This window comes from Physeter macrocephalus, chromosome 20 (assembly GCF_002837175.3).
Source record: "Physeter macrocephalus isolate SW-GA chromosome 20, ASM283717v5, whole genome shotgun sequence".
Classification (NCBI taxonomy): domain Eukaryota; kingdom Metazoa; phylum Chordata; class Mammalia; order Artiodactyla; family Physeteridae; genus Physeter; species Physeter macrocephalus.
In genome coordinates, this window is record NC_041233.1 from 65,269,521 (window position 1) to 65,285,530 (window position 16,010).

General features: G+C 44.9%; 1 protein-coding gene across 1 annotated transcript; it reads right to left on the reverse strand.

The window, feature by feature from the left end:
* Window positions 1-12,784: 12,784 nt before the first annotated feature.
* Window positions 12,785-13,697, reverse strand: LOC102978595 (activated RNA polymerase II transcriptional coactivator p15-like). The gene has a single exon (XM_055081152.1). It carries the CDS (start codon window positions 13,632-13,634, stop codon window positions 13,251-13,253), a length of 384 nt encoding a protein of 127 aa, XP_054937127.1. The 5' UTR covers window positions 13,635-13,697; the 3' UTR covers window positions 12,785-13,250.
* Between the last annotated feature and the right edge of the window lie 2,313 nt (window positions 13,698-16,010).

Below are 16,010 nucleotides of genomic sequence, written 5' to 3' on the forward strand. Positions count from 1 at the left end.
GGGCCTCCCACTGCTGTGGCCTCTCCCGTTGCGGAGCACAGGCTCCGGACGCGCAGGCTCAGCGGCCATGGCTCACGGGCCCAGCCGCTCCGCGGCACGCGGGATCCTCCCAGACCGGGGCGCGAACCCGGTTCCCCTGCATCGGCAGGCGGACGCGCAACCACTGCGCCACCAGGGAAGCCCCTCCTTGACAGTTTTGAGGACTGCTTTTCAGATGTTTTGTAGAATGTCCCTCAATTTGGGTGTGTCTGCTATTTTTTTCATGGTTAAACTGGAGTTAAATATATAATACCATAGAGGTGAAATGTCCTCATCACATCACATCAGCAGTGCCTGTTATTAACATGCTTTATCACTGGTGATGTTTACCTCGATCACCTGTCCAAGATTGTCAGGTTTCTTCACTATAGTTACTTTTTCCCCCCTTTGGCACTCCTTTGGAAGCAAGTCACCAGTACAGCCTATACTGGGTTGAATACTCTTGTGTCCTTGGAAATCTCCCTTATTCTACTAGGTCTTTTTTGTAGATTCTTTGAGAGTTTCTACATAATCATGTCATATGCAAATAGAGACAGTTTTATTTCTTCCTTTTTAATATATATACCATTTATTTCTTTTTCTTGCTGACTTTTTTTTTCCCTCAGAGTTTATAGTTGTTATCTACAAGAGGGTTGGTTTGTTAGGAGTCTCCATTGGTGGGAGCCAGAAATCCCTAAAGAGGCACTTCTAAAATGAGGAAAAAGTATTGTGACTTTAAATTTAAAATGTACGTTCAGTTTGAGTTTTCATTTTGACCAGCTGAATCTCTGTAGAGTTTAAATGTTCAGTATATTGTTTAGTTTTGCCATAATGTAACTGATCTTCCGTAACAAAGAATTTGGTATAAGAAATATTCTAAGACCCCATTCAAAGGGTTATGTAAGCACAGTATCTTTCTGATATTCCTAAAATGTTTCTTAAGCATCTCCCCAAGAATATTCATTATGAGTCACTACCTGTGGAGACTGAAATGGTATATAGTTTATGATCTATAACTTTGCCCTGATATGACCCACCCTCTATAATAAAGAATTTGGCAAGGGATGTTACCTGCATGCCATCATTCTAGAACTTCCTAATAATCCTCTTAAGCATCTCCCCAAGAATATCAGTATAAATGAGACTCCAGTGAATTTGTAACAGTAAGCACCTAGATAATGAAACATATAAAACCCATATTCCTTGTTATATCTCAGTCATAAATTTGTTTTTATTTTTGTGCCGCGCTGCACAGCTTGTGGGATCTTAGCTCCCCGACCAGGGATTGATCCTGGGCCCCCGGCAGTGGATGTGCAGAGTCCTAAGCACTGGACTGCCAGGAAACTCCCTATAAATTATTAATGCTTAATGAAAATGACTAGAAAAATGTGACAATCCTGGACATACTTGGCTAACCCAGAAACTTAGAGGAAGGACAGAAATTCACCAAAAGAATTAGCCAGTGATTCATAAATCTAAAAAGTGCTTCTCTGTGGCTGGATAGTCCTGTCCTGATTTTTCCACTTTTGAGATTTTGTTAATATTGTTACCAAGTATTAGTAGATTTGAAGTGTGTATATAATTTTATATCCTGAAGTTTTCACTTAGTAGTACAGTATAAAATATTCCTCTGTTTAACCTCTTCAGAAACAAAATTTTAATAGCCACAAAATTCTGTCAAATAGAAGTAGCCTAATTTACTTAAAATACCTCCTATTGGGTGCTTAGATTGTTTCCTTTTGGCTACAATGCCAAAAACCCCCTTAAACTGAGCATTTTTACACAGAACTGTGGAAATTTAGGATTATTTTCCCAAGATAGAAAGTTGTTTGTATAATTTTTGCACCTTTTTAAAAAATGTAAAATATGGAATGGTTAGCTCTTTGTTCTCCCTGGTTAACTATGAAAGTAAGAGATATTTTGTACCATAATTGTACAGTGTTGATTGGTCCTCCTCGTTACACCCAGCAACTGATTTTAAGGGCGAGTTACCACCATCTTTAGTTTTCTTTACCTTTTCCCTCCCCACCCTTCTCCCCTTTTCTTTCGCCCTCACCTATTTAGGTACACTCTGATCACTTGTGTCCCTGAATGTCCTAGAGGGATTGGGTTACTCCCGGTTGCCAGACTTCTGCATGAAAGATGTTAGTGTTGCTCCATAAATCTGCCACCATGTGGCACCGAGTCTCCCCTTCTAGAGACAGAGTCTCCTGGGTGTAAGAGCCCTTGTGGCAGCCAGTAACTGCACAGGGATATGAGGCAGCATAGAGGTTAGGTTTTCAAGGAGAATGTGGATATATTTACTCTCTCAAGTCATCACATTAGTTGGTATAAGTCTATTGCAAAGAGGACATTAACATTTGAATGTCATCTTCGATGTATTCTGTGTGCTTCAGACCAGTGCATGGCATGTTGATTATATAATACACAAGCAGTCAAGTGTGCAGTGATACGGAGTCCTGCTTTAGCCTCATAAGTTAAGTCTGAAATTTTTCCTTCATTAAAGATGATAGTTATAAAGATTGGTAACATAGAAGTACATATAGGTGAGAGAGAGAGAAAAACAAAACAGTAGAAAGTTGAATTTGACAGACATGGATGTGAGACCAAATCATTTGGAACTAAGGTCACAGAGGCAGTTAATGTGTAACGTAGTAAAAGGGTCATGCCACTTCTAAGGCAGAAGCCTTTGCTAGGAGAGGTTTTTCAAACAGGAATCTATCATACGTCCTCAGAATTAGAAATGATGACAGCAAAGGTTTGCTTCAGCTTTGTCTATGCAGCTATTTTTTTCTCCTGATATTCTAAATCTCAAGTTACTTTATTTCCAGAACCGCTAGAGGGGGCCCTTGACGCATGCCAACCCCTCCGTTTTTCCAGTCTAGTTTTCAAACTAGTTTCCTCTTTAGTTCCTCATTAGTAGAGTTCCAGGAGCAATGAGAAGGTCAAGGTGTGATATTCTTGAGATTGCCCTGTTGCTGGAGTTTATGAGCTCAGTGTTATAACCGCTTGCAACTCAGTCATAAAACGGATGCTTTCAGCCAAGATGCCTAGTGCCCGCAACAGGTTGTATTGCTATTTAGAAAGATATACAGCAGCTGTTTAATAGGATCTTGTTAACAAAATGGCAACACTTTCTTCCAACAGCCCTACTTGTTTCTCCTCAGAGCAGCATTTTTTTCTGCCGGTGCCTTCTGAATCCTTCTGTAGACCCAGAAGAGATTGTCTTCGTTTTCCCTGTTTCCTATTTCTGACTCACACCTTGCATCCCTTAATGGAAACACCTTCACCTATTACGTTGCTTATCAGTTTACCATTTCAGCATCATCTCCCCAACACTACTCTGAGTCAGAATTAGGATCTCTTACATTCTCTCACAGAGTGATGACAATACTTAATGATTTGTTTTCTTGTTAGAAACCTAGTTAACACCCCTGTAGCCTTGGAGAAAGCACTATTATCCTCTAGGATTTTCCCAGAAGTCCAGTTTCTGTACTGCTGAAGAATAAAGTGTTCATCCTCTCGGTGAGCAGGTGTGAAGGAGCATGTGTGCCTGCCTGGGCACATGCATGGCCCTGCCTCTGTGCCTCAGCTGGCGTCACACAGTGGCTTAAATCTTGTCCTCCCTAACACTCCATCCATGCCCCTGATGCAAATACTGGCACCAAGCATGGCCTTATGATGCACTGGAGTTTAAGGTACAAGTAGAGAAATAAGCAACATGGTGTTTCACTTCTGAGGTGAGAGTGTCTGTCTTTCACCTCAATTGTGACATTAAAGCTCTGGAACCTTCAAGAAAGAGAAATTACTGAAGCTGCATGCCAAAGAGGACTTTCCAGTGACTCTTTGCTTTCTTTTCTTTTTCTTGTGGACACGCTCCTGGGGTGTCTGTCTGTCTAACCTCTGCCGTTGGCTGGGTATTAAAAAGAAACGTTTGGGGACTTCCCTGGCAGTCCAGTGGTTAGGACTCTGCTCTCCCACTGCCCAGGCACTGGGTTCGATCTCTGGTCAGGGAACTAAGATCCTGCAAGACACGCAGTGTGGCGAGAAAAAAAAAAGAAAAAGTTCAATTTTAGGTGGTCAACTTGTAGGTGGTCCCCGGGAAGGAACTGCAAATCTAAAAGCAGGAGCCCCCTTTTCCCCCCACTCTGTATCACACAAGCATCTTTGCAGAGGAGGATGCTGGCTGAGTGCTTTTGATTCTGGAATTCTCTAGCAGCTAACCATCAACTCCTCTTAAGTCCCCCAACCCTGTTCTCTGCTCCCAATTTAAAAAAGGCAAAGGTTGCACATTGAGCACTGCCACCACTGCCTCTCCTCTTCCTTAGCCTCTTAGAGCTCAGTTTTCCCTGAGGAGAGCCTGGGTTCAGTCCTCATTCATCTTATCTTCCAGTTCTGAAGAGCAGGACTGTGATTCTGTGCCCCTTCCCATACCATCCCTTTTCTCTTTAGGTTCTCAAATCCATTTAATTAGTCTTCACTTTGTAGTTTGCAGGTCTAGGAAGGTTTTAGAGCAGTAACTTGAGACATTTGAGGTAGAGGCAGACTTGGAAGTTGATAGAACTAAGAATAGTTCCAGGTGACCAAGCTTTTAGACACACTAGTGCAGGGGCAGGGCACGGGGGTAACAATTTTATTTGTTCTTCAAGGCTGGAAAGGTTCTCCAGTCTCAGGAAGTCAGGCCCCCTTTCTGGGACCTCCACAATCTATTCTTGCTCCAACAGATTGAATCTGAAAGCAGGAGCAAGGGCAGAACTCTCATCTGAATCAAACCTGTGCTTTTCCCCAAAGTTCTTTTCCTCTGTCACTTTAAAAACAAAAACCCAGGCTTCCCTGGTGGCGCAGTGGTTGAGAGTCCGCCTGCCAATGCAAGGGACGCGGGTTCTTGCCCCGGTCCGGGAGGATCCCACATGCCGCGGAGCGGCTGGGCCCGTGAGCCAGGGCCGCTGGGCCTGCGCGTTCGGAGCCTGTGCTCCGCAACGGGAGAGGCCACAACAGTGAGAGGCCCGCGTACCGCAAAAAAAAAAAAACCTTTTATTTGCTTTACTTTAGAGTAAAATCCCTTTAAAACCCTCTACCCTGTAAGCACTATGAGGACTGAGGCCATGTCTAAGTTTTTGTTTTGCTGTCTGTTTTTGCCGTTTTTATGCAGAGAGTGTTTGTAGAATGAACGATTGTTAATAGCAGCTGGCACTTACTGAATGCTTACTATGTGCCAGGCTCTGTGCTCAGTGATATTCTTTATGGCAGACAAACCTCACAACAACCCTGAGAGAGGAACTGCTGTCCTCATTTTCCAAAGAAGGTGACCAAGCCTCAAAGAGGCTATTTCCCCACCCCGAACCCCAGTCACGCAGCTCTACATGGAGGCAGCCGGGCAGCGGGACCCCAGCCCAGGTCTGTCCTCCTCTGAGGTCCACAGGCACGTGGTGCCTCCCCGTCAGTGAGACTTCCTCCTGCCTGCGGGCCGTGTCCTGGGACACCCCAGGCTGCTTCTCCCCTCCGACTTCTCCCTCAGACTATTTATATCATCGCCCTGGTTCCCTTTGATAGGGTTCTCCCCATGCGGAAGGGGGCGTGGATGCTCAGCAAAGCTATGCTCTGTGGGGTCCACTCTGCCCTACCCTAGGGGTGAACCTGGTGGCTGGGGAAGAAGCTGGAATAATTTAGTAGAAGTTTGACGAGAAGTGTATGAATACCCCATATTCTGGCAGAGTTCTAACAGAAACCTATGTTACCCAGGCCTTGCCTCATCATCAAATTCACTTGGAGTAGTTTTTTTTTAATCCCGCCCCACCTTTTTTCTTTTTCTTTTTTGGCCATGCCGCACGGCTTGCAGGATCTCAGTTCCCCAACAGAGGATTGAACCTGGGTCACCGCAGTGAAAGCCCCAAATCCTAACCACTAGACCACCAGGGAACTCCCCACCTGGAGTGATTTTGGAAGATGCAGTTTCTCCCGCCTTTCCCCCTGGAGATTCTAAATCAGCAGGTCTGAGGCAGGGTGCAGGAAGGCCTCAGGTCCTGCCTGTTAACTGGGGAAATCTACGGGCCTCAAAGAGTGGGCTCCGGCCTGTTGAAATCCTTGACCTCTGGAACAAAGAATGACTGGTGACCTGGGAGAAGATGTCTAGCAAAGGAAAGCAGAAGACTTTTTTGGTTATGCTTCATCCGGAGAGGAAAACGAAACTTTCATCTGAACCAAGGTAAAGAGTGGGTGGCAGCTGGCTGCAGGGGGGCGGGTGGGAGGGAGGCCCCTGCGACTGGCAGACCAGAGCTGCCGCTGTCCCAACCCGCCTCAGAACCGTTCCACCTCCCCCATTGGACCGGGCGCTTTAAACTAATTCCTGTCTTGAGGGGAGAGTAGTTTTAAACTTACCAGCTTGACTCACGGCCTTCCTCAACAGAAGGGGCCTGGTGGCTCCCAGCTGAGGGTCCATGCCTGCTGCCAGCAGTTCTAAGGGTGACACTCGGGGGATAATCACCGCCCTGGTGCTGCAGTGGATGCAGCTAGAGGGCCTGACAGCTGTTCCCTGCTGCCCTGATAACTTCCTTGCACACCTGAGGTTTCTGGAGAGCTTTTGTTGAAAGCCAAGAGCCACACCCAAGATGAATGTGACCAACTCAGGGTGTCCTCTCACCCAGCCAGGGAGGAAAACCCCCTTTTCTTAATCGCGTTTTTTTTTTTTTTTTTTTTTTTTCGGACACACCACGCGGCTTGCAGGATCTCAGTTCCCTGGCCAAGGACTGAACCCGGGTCACGGCAGTGAAAGCCCCAAATCCTAACCACTAGACCACCAGGAAAACTTCCAGTGCCTCTTGCCCAGAGTCCCCACTAGGAGCAGTTCTGACCTCTGATGTGCACCAGGCCCTGCTCTGGTAGAAGCCCCAGGCCTGCCCAGTCTGTCACTGGCCTCACTATGACTATGCTTCCTTCCAGACGGCTTCCCGCCCTCCTGCCGCCTTCACCCCTGGGCCTGAGGTGAGGTTCTTGAAGCCAGCCATCCTCCCTACCTGCCCCACCTCCTCCGAAACCTCTTATATGGCGAAGGCTTCTGGAACCTTCAGCCTCAATCTCAACACCTGAAACCTTTCTTCTACCCCCTGATGATCTCCTCTGAGGTCTCTCATTGTTGAAGCCCTTTTGATGGAGACCACATTTTCTCGCCTGTCTCTTCTCTCAGGCTTAGGGAGAGGGACCCATGAGCTCCGGGCTCTCCGTTGCCACTTTGCATCATCTCTATGTTCAGCAATCACCCCTCTGTAGTTCCATCTACCCCCCTCTCCTCTGCACCCCCCACACACATCACCACCAGCATCCTAAGCATCACAGCTCTCAGGACACAGGTGCACTTGGCCTTAAGCTTAGCCTTCCTCTCCATCCACAGCCCGTCATCCTCCACAGGGGCTGCATTCTTTCCAATTTCTACCCTCGAGGGTCCTCCCACCCCAACCCTGGCCTCTTCCTAGAAACGTGAGATCCGTGTTGAAGCATCATTTTTGAAAAGTTGAAAATACGATTCTCATATACAATATAGTGAGCGTGTGTTAAGAGATTTATCTCATTAATGAGGGAAGCAGCAGCATGACAAAAGCTCTATAGGTCAATAAAACTATAATCTTTGGGGTTATTTTTCTAGCCTACAGGATCATTTCCAACTTCCCAATCCTCTATTTCTTTCTAAGTTAAAATCTAACTTTGCAGAGTTTACACCCTAATCAGTGGAAGACAGTGTGTCAAACGAAATGACCTTCCCTCAGAGAGTCGGAAGGCCCCTAGGGGGCCTGTTGGACACTGCTCTAGTGTGACCTTGAAAGAGCATTCAGTAGGCTTACGCCTTATTTCCAAGAACTGGGTACGTTTTCTAAACATCCGAAGCCTCTTGGACCCCCCGCTCTAGCCCTCAGAAATGTGACCCTGAGGAAAGGAGCTCACGGACTTGCAGGGTTGGAAGGGGGAAGCCTAGGAAGGAGCACCTCAGGTCAAGCCCAGCTGAGCAGGTGTAGGGGTGCCAGGAAGGAAAGAAGTGCAGAGGAGAGTGGGGTCCGGGGCCTGTACCACAGGGAATGGATGGGTCGATGTGGCGGGGACTGGTTTTACTCAACAAGCATTAGGTGAGGACCTGGGATGTAAAAACCTACGAGTGAGGTGCTACGATGAACCCATTTTACACGTGAGGAAACTGAAGCTTAGATTAGGAGCAGGCCCAGAGTCGCCAAATTCATAACTGGTGAAGCCCAGCGTTAATCCAGGCCTGGGCCTCCTGTGCGAGGCCACTGAGTGGGAGGTGGAGGAGGCTTCCTCTGTGTGTGCACACGTGTCAGAGGCTGGGATGGTGGCAGCTGTGCCAGGGGCCTGAGGAAGGGGCTTGGGCAGGTGGAGGAAGGCTGGGCCTGTGGTTTGTGCTTGTTCATTATCCTAGAGGCAGCTCTCCTGGGGCCCTGGGACCCCCACTCCAGCGTCTGCCCAGAGCTCCTAGTGCCACCAACACAGCCTGTCCGGGTGTGTTGTCTCATACGTGGGGAGGGCCCCAGGGAAGCACCCGCCATCGAGGGAGGTTCTGGAAAAAAGCAGGGGTTTGAATCCCAGCCCTGGCATTTGCTAGTTGTATGGTCTTAGGCCAGCTTGTTAACCTCTGTTTCCATTTCCTCTCTAGGAAAATGGAGATACCACATGAAACTATCTTAAAAGATGGTTCTAGAATTAAATGAGAACAGAGCGCTTTGCATGCCTTGGTTGCTCCATAAGAATTGGGTTTAATTTTTTTTTTATGCCAGTTGGCATCCAAGTTACATTTGTAATATTTGGGGCCAAAATTAGCTTTAAGCAAAGCTCCAAAGAAATCCATGCTTACAACGTGTATATAATTCAAGGGTGTGTGTGCTCGCTTTTTTTTTTTTTTTTTTTTTTGGTATGCAGGCCTCCCTCTGTTGTGGCCTCTCCCGTTGCGGAGCACAGGCTCCGGACGCGCAGGCTCATTGGCCATGGCTCACGGGCCCAGCCGCTCCGCGGCACGTGGGATCCTCCCAGACCGGGGCGCGAACCCGGTCCCCTGCATCGGCAGGCGGACGCGCAACCACTGCGCCACCAGGGAAGCCCTGTGCTCGCTTTTGAAAGTAGTCAACAGCCAGCTGCTCTCTGATATGTTCAGGATGGAAAGTTACCGTACAGTTATCTATTGCTGTGCAACAAATGAGACCAAACTCAGTAGATTAAAACAACCACCATTCTATTCTCTCTCATGATTTTGTGGGTCAGGAACCTGGTCAGGGCTCAGCTAGGTGATTCTTTTCTCTGCGTGGCGTCAACGGCAGTCCCCGGAGTGGGTTTCAGCTGGAAGATGGGATCACCTGGGAGAGTCCAAGGTGGCTTCATTTTTGTATCTGGTATGAAGTTAAGGGAAACTGACCGTAGATGTCCCAGAGCATCACTCTCACATCATTCATTTGTTAGGCGACTCACGAAGCCACAGAGCCCAGCCGAGTTCCAAGGTGAGGGAAATTGGGCCCCACCTCTGCACGGGAGGAATAGCCAAGATTCTGCAGCCATCTCTAATCTACCGCACTTACCCTCAAGTAGGAGCTTATAAAATATTTATTTCTTCATGTAGAACTTTTGCAGTGGCATCTTGGGGGAGTAGGAAGAGTCCTGGGCTCACCACGAGGAAACCTGGGTTTGAGTTGAGCCCACTGTCACTTTGAGACCCTGTAACTCTTGGGGCCTTAGATCTGACGCTGGGAACACAGAGGTGGGCAGGAGAGTATTCCTGGGTTGTAGACCTCAGCCTGCTCCTGTGGGTGACCTCAGGCAAGTCCTGTCCCTTCTTGGCACTCCACTTTCCTGTCTAGAGGAATGGAAGGAGGCTGGACTTGCTGCCCACTGAATCTCTCCCCAGGATCACCACCCCTGACAACACTCCCAGGGCTAACTAGAACTACTGGGGAAACAGAGGCCTGCTGGCTTCTTGCTGACCTTCCAGAGCAGTCTGTGTGCCTCTCACCTTTAACAAAGTCACAGAAAAACAGCTTTACAGAGCTCAACCGGGGAGGGGGCTGTCTGTTTAGAAATAAAGTCACAGCAGGAGTCCTTTACATGGCCAGCTCTCCCAAAGCTCCAGAACAGGAAGGGGATTCCTGACCCCGCCTCAGAAACGCTGAGGCTAAAGTGCTCCGCCTGCTCTGCCCGCTCCTGTGTGGGAGGGACTAAGGAGCCACACCCCTGGCGGAGCCACATGTAAGGCGAGAGGCCCAGGCTGTGCACCCCTCCACTTGCTGGTTGCAGATGGATCTCCTTAACCGGGAGAGGTCCCCAGAGCAGGCAAGCAGTGCAGAGTCTCCAAAAAGCCCTGCAGACAACCGGGGTCCCAGCCTCTGCCCCGGACCCCCTCCCTGGACCCTTCAGGACCACTCTGGAGCCCCTGATGCTCTGTGGCTTCCCAGGGCCCTGGGTAGGCATGGACCAGGCCATCTAGGGAGAGAGGAAGGCAGCAGGGCTCTGGCCACCAGCAGAGGAGGTGGGGTAGGGTTGGCAAGTGTTCTGGCCTGGGCCCAGGGCTGTGGGATTTACAATCATCCTGGGGCCTATACATGCTTGGAGCAGCTTTTTTATTTTGAGGCCATGACTAATTGAGCCAACTGTGTGCTGTATCCCACAGCCGGCCCTGCCTTTTCTCACTCACGAACACACACATGTATTTACACCTTTACACACACACACACTGGCACACACATCATTTGGAGAGAGAGAAGTACCTTGTATGGAGGGTTTGTCCTCTGTGCTAGGCGGGTGCCAGGTGCTTTTCCTACGCTCTCTTACTTACCTCTGAAAACTCTTTAAGCCGTGCCTCATTTATCCCCATTTTGCAGAGAAGTGAACTGGCTGAGCCAAGGCGAGGTAAGGTAGCTTGCCCAAGAATCCACAGCTAAGTGGCAGAGAAAGGATTTGAGCCCCTGTCCCCTCCCCACCAGCTCAGGCCCTTCCCAGGCTCAGTCCAAGGCTACTATATACATTCATCTATTGATGGGCACTTAGGCTGCTTCCATATCTTGGCCATTGTAAATAATGTTGCAATGAACACAAGGGTGCATATGTCTTTTCTAATTAGTGTTTTTGTTTTCTTTGGATAAATACTCAAGAGTGGAAGTGCTATATCATATGGTAGCTCTATTTTCAATTTTTTTGAGGAATCCTCATATTGTCTTCTATAATGGTTGCACCAATTTACATTCCCACCAACCTTACACAAGAGTTCCCTTTTCTTCACATCCTTACCAACACTTGATATTTGTTCTTTTTGATAACAGCCATTCTGACACATGTGAGATGATATCTCATTGTGATTTTGATTTGCATTTCCTTGATGATTAGTGATTTTGAGCATCTTTTTTTGTGCCTGTTGGTCATCTGTAGATCTTCTATAGAAAAATGTCTATTAAGGTCCCCTACCTATTTTTAATCAGGTTGTTTGTTTTTCTGATGTTGAGTTGTATGAGTTCTTTGTATATTTTGGATATTAACCCCTTATCAGATATAGCATTAGCAAATATCTTCTCCCATTCAGTAGGTGGCCCTTTCGTTTTGTTGATAGTTTCCTTCGTTGTGCAAAAAACTTTTTAGTTTGATATAGTCCTGTTTGTTTATTTTTCCTTTTTTATTCTTTTTGATGTGATTGTAAATGAGACTGTTTTCTTATTTTCCCTTTCTGATAGTTCATTGTTAGTGTATAGAAATGTAACAGATTTCTGCACACTAATTTTGTATGCTGCAACTTTACCAAATTCATTGATGAGTTCTAGTAGATTTTTTGGTGACATCTTTAGGATTTTCTTTGTATGGTATCGTGTCATCTGCAAACACTGATAGTTTTATTTATTCCTTTCCAATTTGGATTCCTTTTATTTCTTTTTCTTGCCTGACTTCTGTGTCTAGGACTTCCAAAACTATGTTGAATAAAAGTGGCAAGACTGGGCATCCTTACTACTGATATTAGAGGAAATGCTTTCAGGTTTTCACCATTGAGTATTATGTTAGCTGTAGGCTTCTCATATATGGCCTTTATTATGTTGAGGTATGTTCCCTCTATACCCACTTTGTGGTGAGTTTTTACCATAAATGGATGTTGAATTTAGTCAGAAGCTTTTTCTGCATCTATTGAGATGGCTATATAATTTTTATTCTTGTTAAAGATGGCTTATCACATTGTTTGATTTATGGATACTGAACAATCCTTGCATCCCTGGGATAAATTTTATTGATTCTTTCAAAGTAGTAGCTTTTGGTTTAATTGATTTTTATCCATTTGTCCATTTCTTTTTTTTTTTAAGCTTTCACAATTTTTATTAAATCCTAGTCTAATTTAACAATATCTGATTTTATAGACATCATCCCATGGTGAATATGTTTAATAAGTGAAAGCAAATCAGACATCTAAGTCATTATTTTCTGCAGACTAAGCAATAAGATAACAACTACACAGAACACTACAGGTAATGACATACATACATTTACTTGCTCGGAGTTTTCATACAAGCCATGCTGTTTATCAAACTATATCTCCTAATATTTAATACAGTAGAATTAGTGATTGTAGTTTTTATATAACATTTTACTTACAAGTACCTTATTGAGATAAGTAACATTTTGACAGTTTCAGACTTTCCAAATTAGCATAATATACTCAAGAAAAAGCAAAATGCAAACTGAACATAACAAGTTATTAAAAGGAAAATGAAGTGAAGAAAAAAAAGGGGAAAGTGAAATATCACTGGGGTGGGGGAAAAAGAAAAAAAATCAAACAAGTCCAGATATTTGACTAGAACGAAACAGATCAACCATGAATTTCACAAACCAACATTTTCTAAATTCAATGTGATGCTAATCCTTTTGAACGTAAAAGCTGAGTTGAAACTAAAAGGTCGATAAACTGTTACTTTTGGCCTTAAATAGTACCAACTTTTCTGATCAAAGAAGGCCGTGACAGTTAAGATTGTATTACTTGATTTTATTTTACACTAGGTGGTGGACACAAAAGCAATCCTCCTTAATAAAACTGACAATTAGCTTCACTCAGAACATTTTTAATAATGCGCATTTAAAAAAAAGTATTCATCTTACAAATTGTTCTGCAATCCCAATATACAATAGCTTGGAAAACAATGTTTAGAAAACAAAAGCCAATGTAAAAAGACAGATTTAAACAACTAGAACAGTACAGGTTTTACGTGGCTCTGATTTTACAGTTTTCTTACTGCACCATCAATGTCAGAAATCTGTTCCTTCAGCTGGTTCCACTGCTCAGGATTTAAAGAAATACCTTTCCTTCCTGGTTTCATTTCACCTTCCGGATCCATCCAGTATTCTCTAATATCAATTAAGACTTTCCCTTTAAAATCCCGAACACTGACATACCTCATTTTCCCAATCTGAAACATGTAGTCATCTCTGCTGTTGCTGCTCTGCTTAGAAGATGACAGGGCTCTTGATGTTTCACCAGTCTTTTGCTTCTTTACAGGTTTTTCTGGAGCAACTTGCTTTTTCCTCTTTAACTTTTTGTCAACTTCACTGTCAGAATCACTGCCAGAAGAGCTTGAAGAAACAAGTTCCTTTGACTTCGGCATTGCTCCGCTCCTGTAGCTGAACTACCTCCAGCTCGCTCGCTCCTCCATTTGTCCATTTCTTATTTCTTTGGTTTCTGCCCTTGTCTTTATTAATTTCTTCCTTCTATTTATTTACCTGAATTTAATTTGCTCTTCTTTTGGTAGGTTCTTAAGATGGAAGCTTAGATAATTTACTTTAGAGCTTTCCTTTTTTTTTCTTTTTTTTGTAATATGAGCATTTAAAGCTATAAATATCCCTCTATGCACCACTTTAACTGCACCCCACAAAATTTGATATGTTACTTTTTTTTCTTTTCTTTTTTAAAAAAATTATTTATTTATTTATTTTTGGCTGCGTTGAGTCTTCGTTGCTGCACGCGGGCTTTCTCTAGTTGTGGCGAGCGGGGGCTGCTCTTCGTTGTGGTGCGCGGGCTTCTCGTTGCGGTGGCTTCTCTTGTTGTGGAGCACGGGCTCTAGGCACGTTGGCTTCGGTAGTTGTGGCACGCGGGCTTCAGTAGTTGCAGCTCGCAGGCTCTAGAGCGCAGGCTCAGTAGTGTGGCGCGCAGGCTTAGTTGCTCCACGGCATGTGGGATCTTCCCTGACCAGGGCTCAAACTCATGTGCCTTGCACTGGCAGGCAGATTCTTAACCACTGCGCCACCAGGGAAGCCCTGATATGTGGTACTTTTATTTTCATTCATTTCCAAATATATTCTAATTTCCCTTTTGATTTCTACTTTGGCCCATGGATTATTTAGAAGTTTTCTGTTTAATTTCCAAATATTCTGTATTCTTTAATATTTTCATATGATATGAATATATTACTTACTCAAAAATTAAATTTGAAATAATTTTAAAATAAGAATAATGACTCACAAGTTAGGAGTGAGAATCTACCCACACAATGAACTTTCCATCTTCCCCTGACTACTCTCTCTCTTGTGTGCCATAATTCATCTCCATCTGCCCACCTGCCTAGGCCAGAATACTTTTACACTGTCCTTAGCTTCTCCCTCTCTCATTCCTCATATACAAATAACTACCATGGCTTGTGGCTTTTATTTCCTGAGGTTTGTGAAATATGCCCACCTCCTTTGCTGTTATCTCAGTAGAAGACATCATTGACTCTAGTTTGCACACATGCAGAAGCATCCTAATGGCTTCCCCACAAAATTCTTATTAGTTACAAAGGGGAAAAGAGTGACTATACAGTATAGAAGCCTGGAAGATGTCATCTGAATCAGGTGGTCAAAATGAACATTATTGTTAATGGGACAAATTGAAACCATGCACCTTGTTAAGATTCAATGAGAAAAATGCATCCTAAATATATCATTTTATGAAATTTTCTGTCAGAAAATTCTATTATTTTAATTTAATCTGTATTTAAAATCCTTTCTATTGTTTGATTTTATTAGCTTTCTTTCTTAGGGTTAGATTTCTTTTTTTTTTTTTTTTTTTTTTTTGCAGTACGCGGGCCTCTCACTGCTGTGGCCTCTCCCGTTGCGGAGCACAGGCTCCGGATGCGCAGGCTCAGCGGCCATGGCTCACGGAACCAGCCGCTCCGCGGCATGTGGGATCGATCCTCCCGGACCGGGGCACGAACCCAGTTCCCCTGCATCGGCAGGCGGAATCTCAACCACTGCGCCACCAGGGAAGCCCTAGATTTCTTGATGTGCTCAAAATTTTTGGTTTTCAGGTTCATCTTCAGTAGTCCACAGAGGTGTTCACTGTGCTCTGGAGCAAGGATTAATTTTTTTTGATATTTTTATCTATTATTCTCTTGTACTTGAAGCAGCAGTAGTGCCTTAAAATATGAACTTATAGAGCAAATCTTTAAAGTCCAACATTCTGTCTATGCTCTAATGTAGTAGAAAGAGCCAGGCTTTCAGCAGGCCAGAGACCCACTTTTGAATCTTAGCTCTGCTGTGTGATCTTGTTCATGCTTCTGAATTTTGAGACCTAGTTCTCTCATCCAACAAATGGGCATAATAACACCTGCCTTGCAGAGTTTTTGTGAGGATTAAGTGAAAAGTGCCTGGCCCGGCTTCCCAAATGTTGACTTTGTAGTTGAAACTATGATTGACTCTCCCATACAGCATGAATGAAACAGAGCAATTTGATATTCTGCCAACAGGTGCAAAGGAGGCTGCTGGACTTTTAAAAACAAAAGGACTCCAGATACCTGTGACTGCTCACATTGACATTGAGTGGTCCCTTAATCCAGTGTCTGTCTGTGTGTTCTCAGAGGGAGTAAGTAGAACACAATGAAGTCAGAATGTGTGTTATTTCTGGAGCCAGAAAGTGAGAAATCCAGTAGCAGGAGTAACCTTTCTGGTGCTGATCAGTTGCTGGAGCTCTGGTAACTTGCAGAAATTAACTAGGCAGGACCTATGTC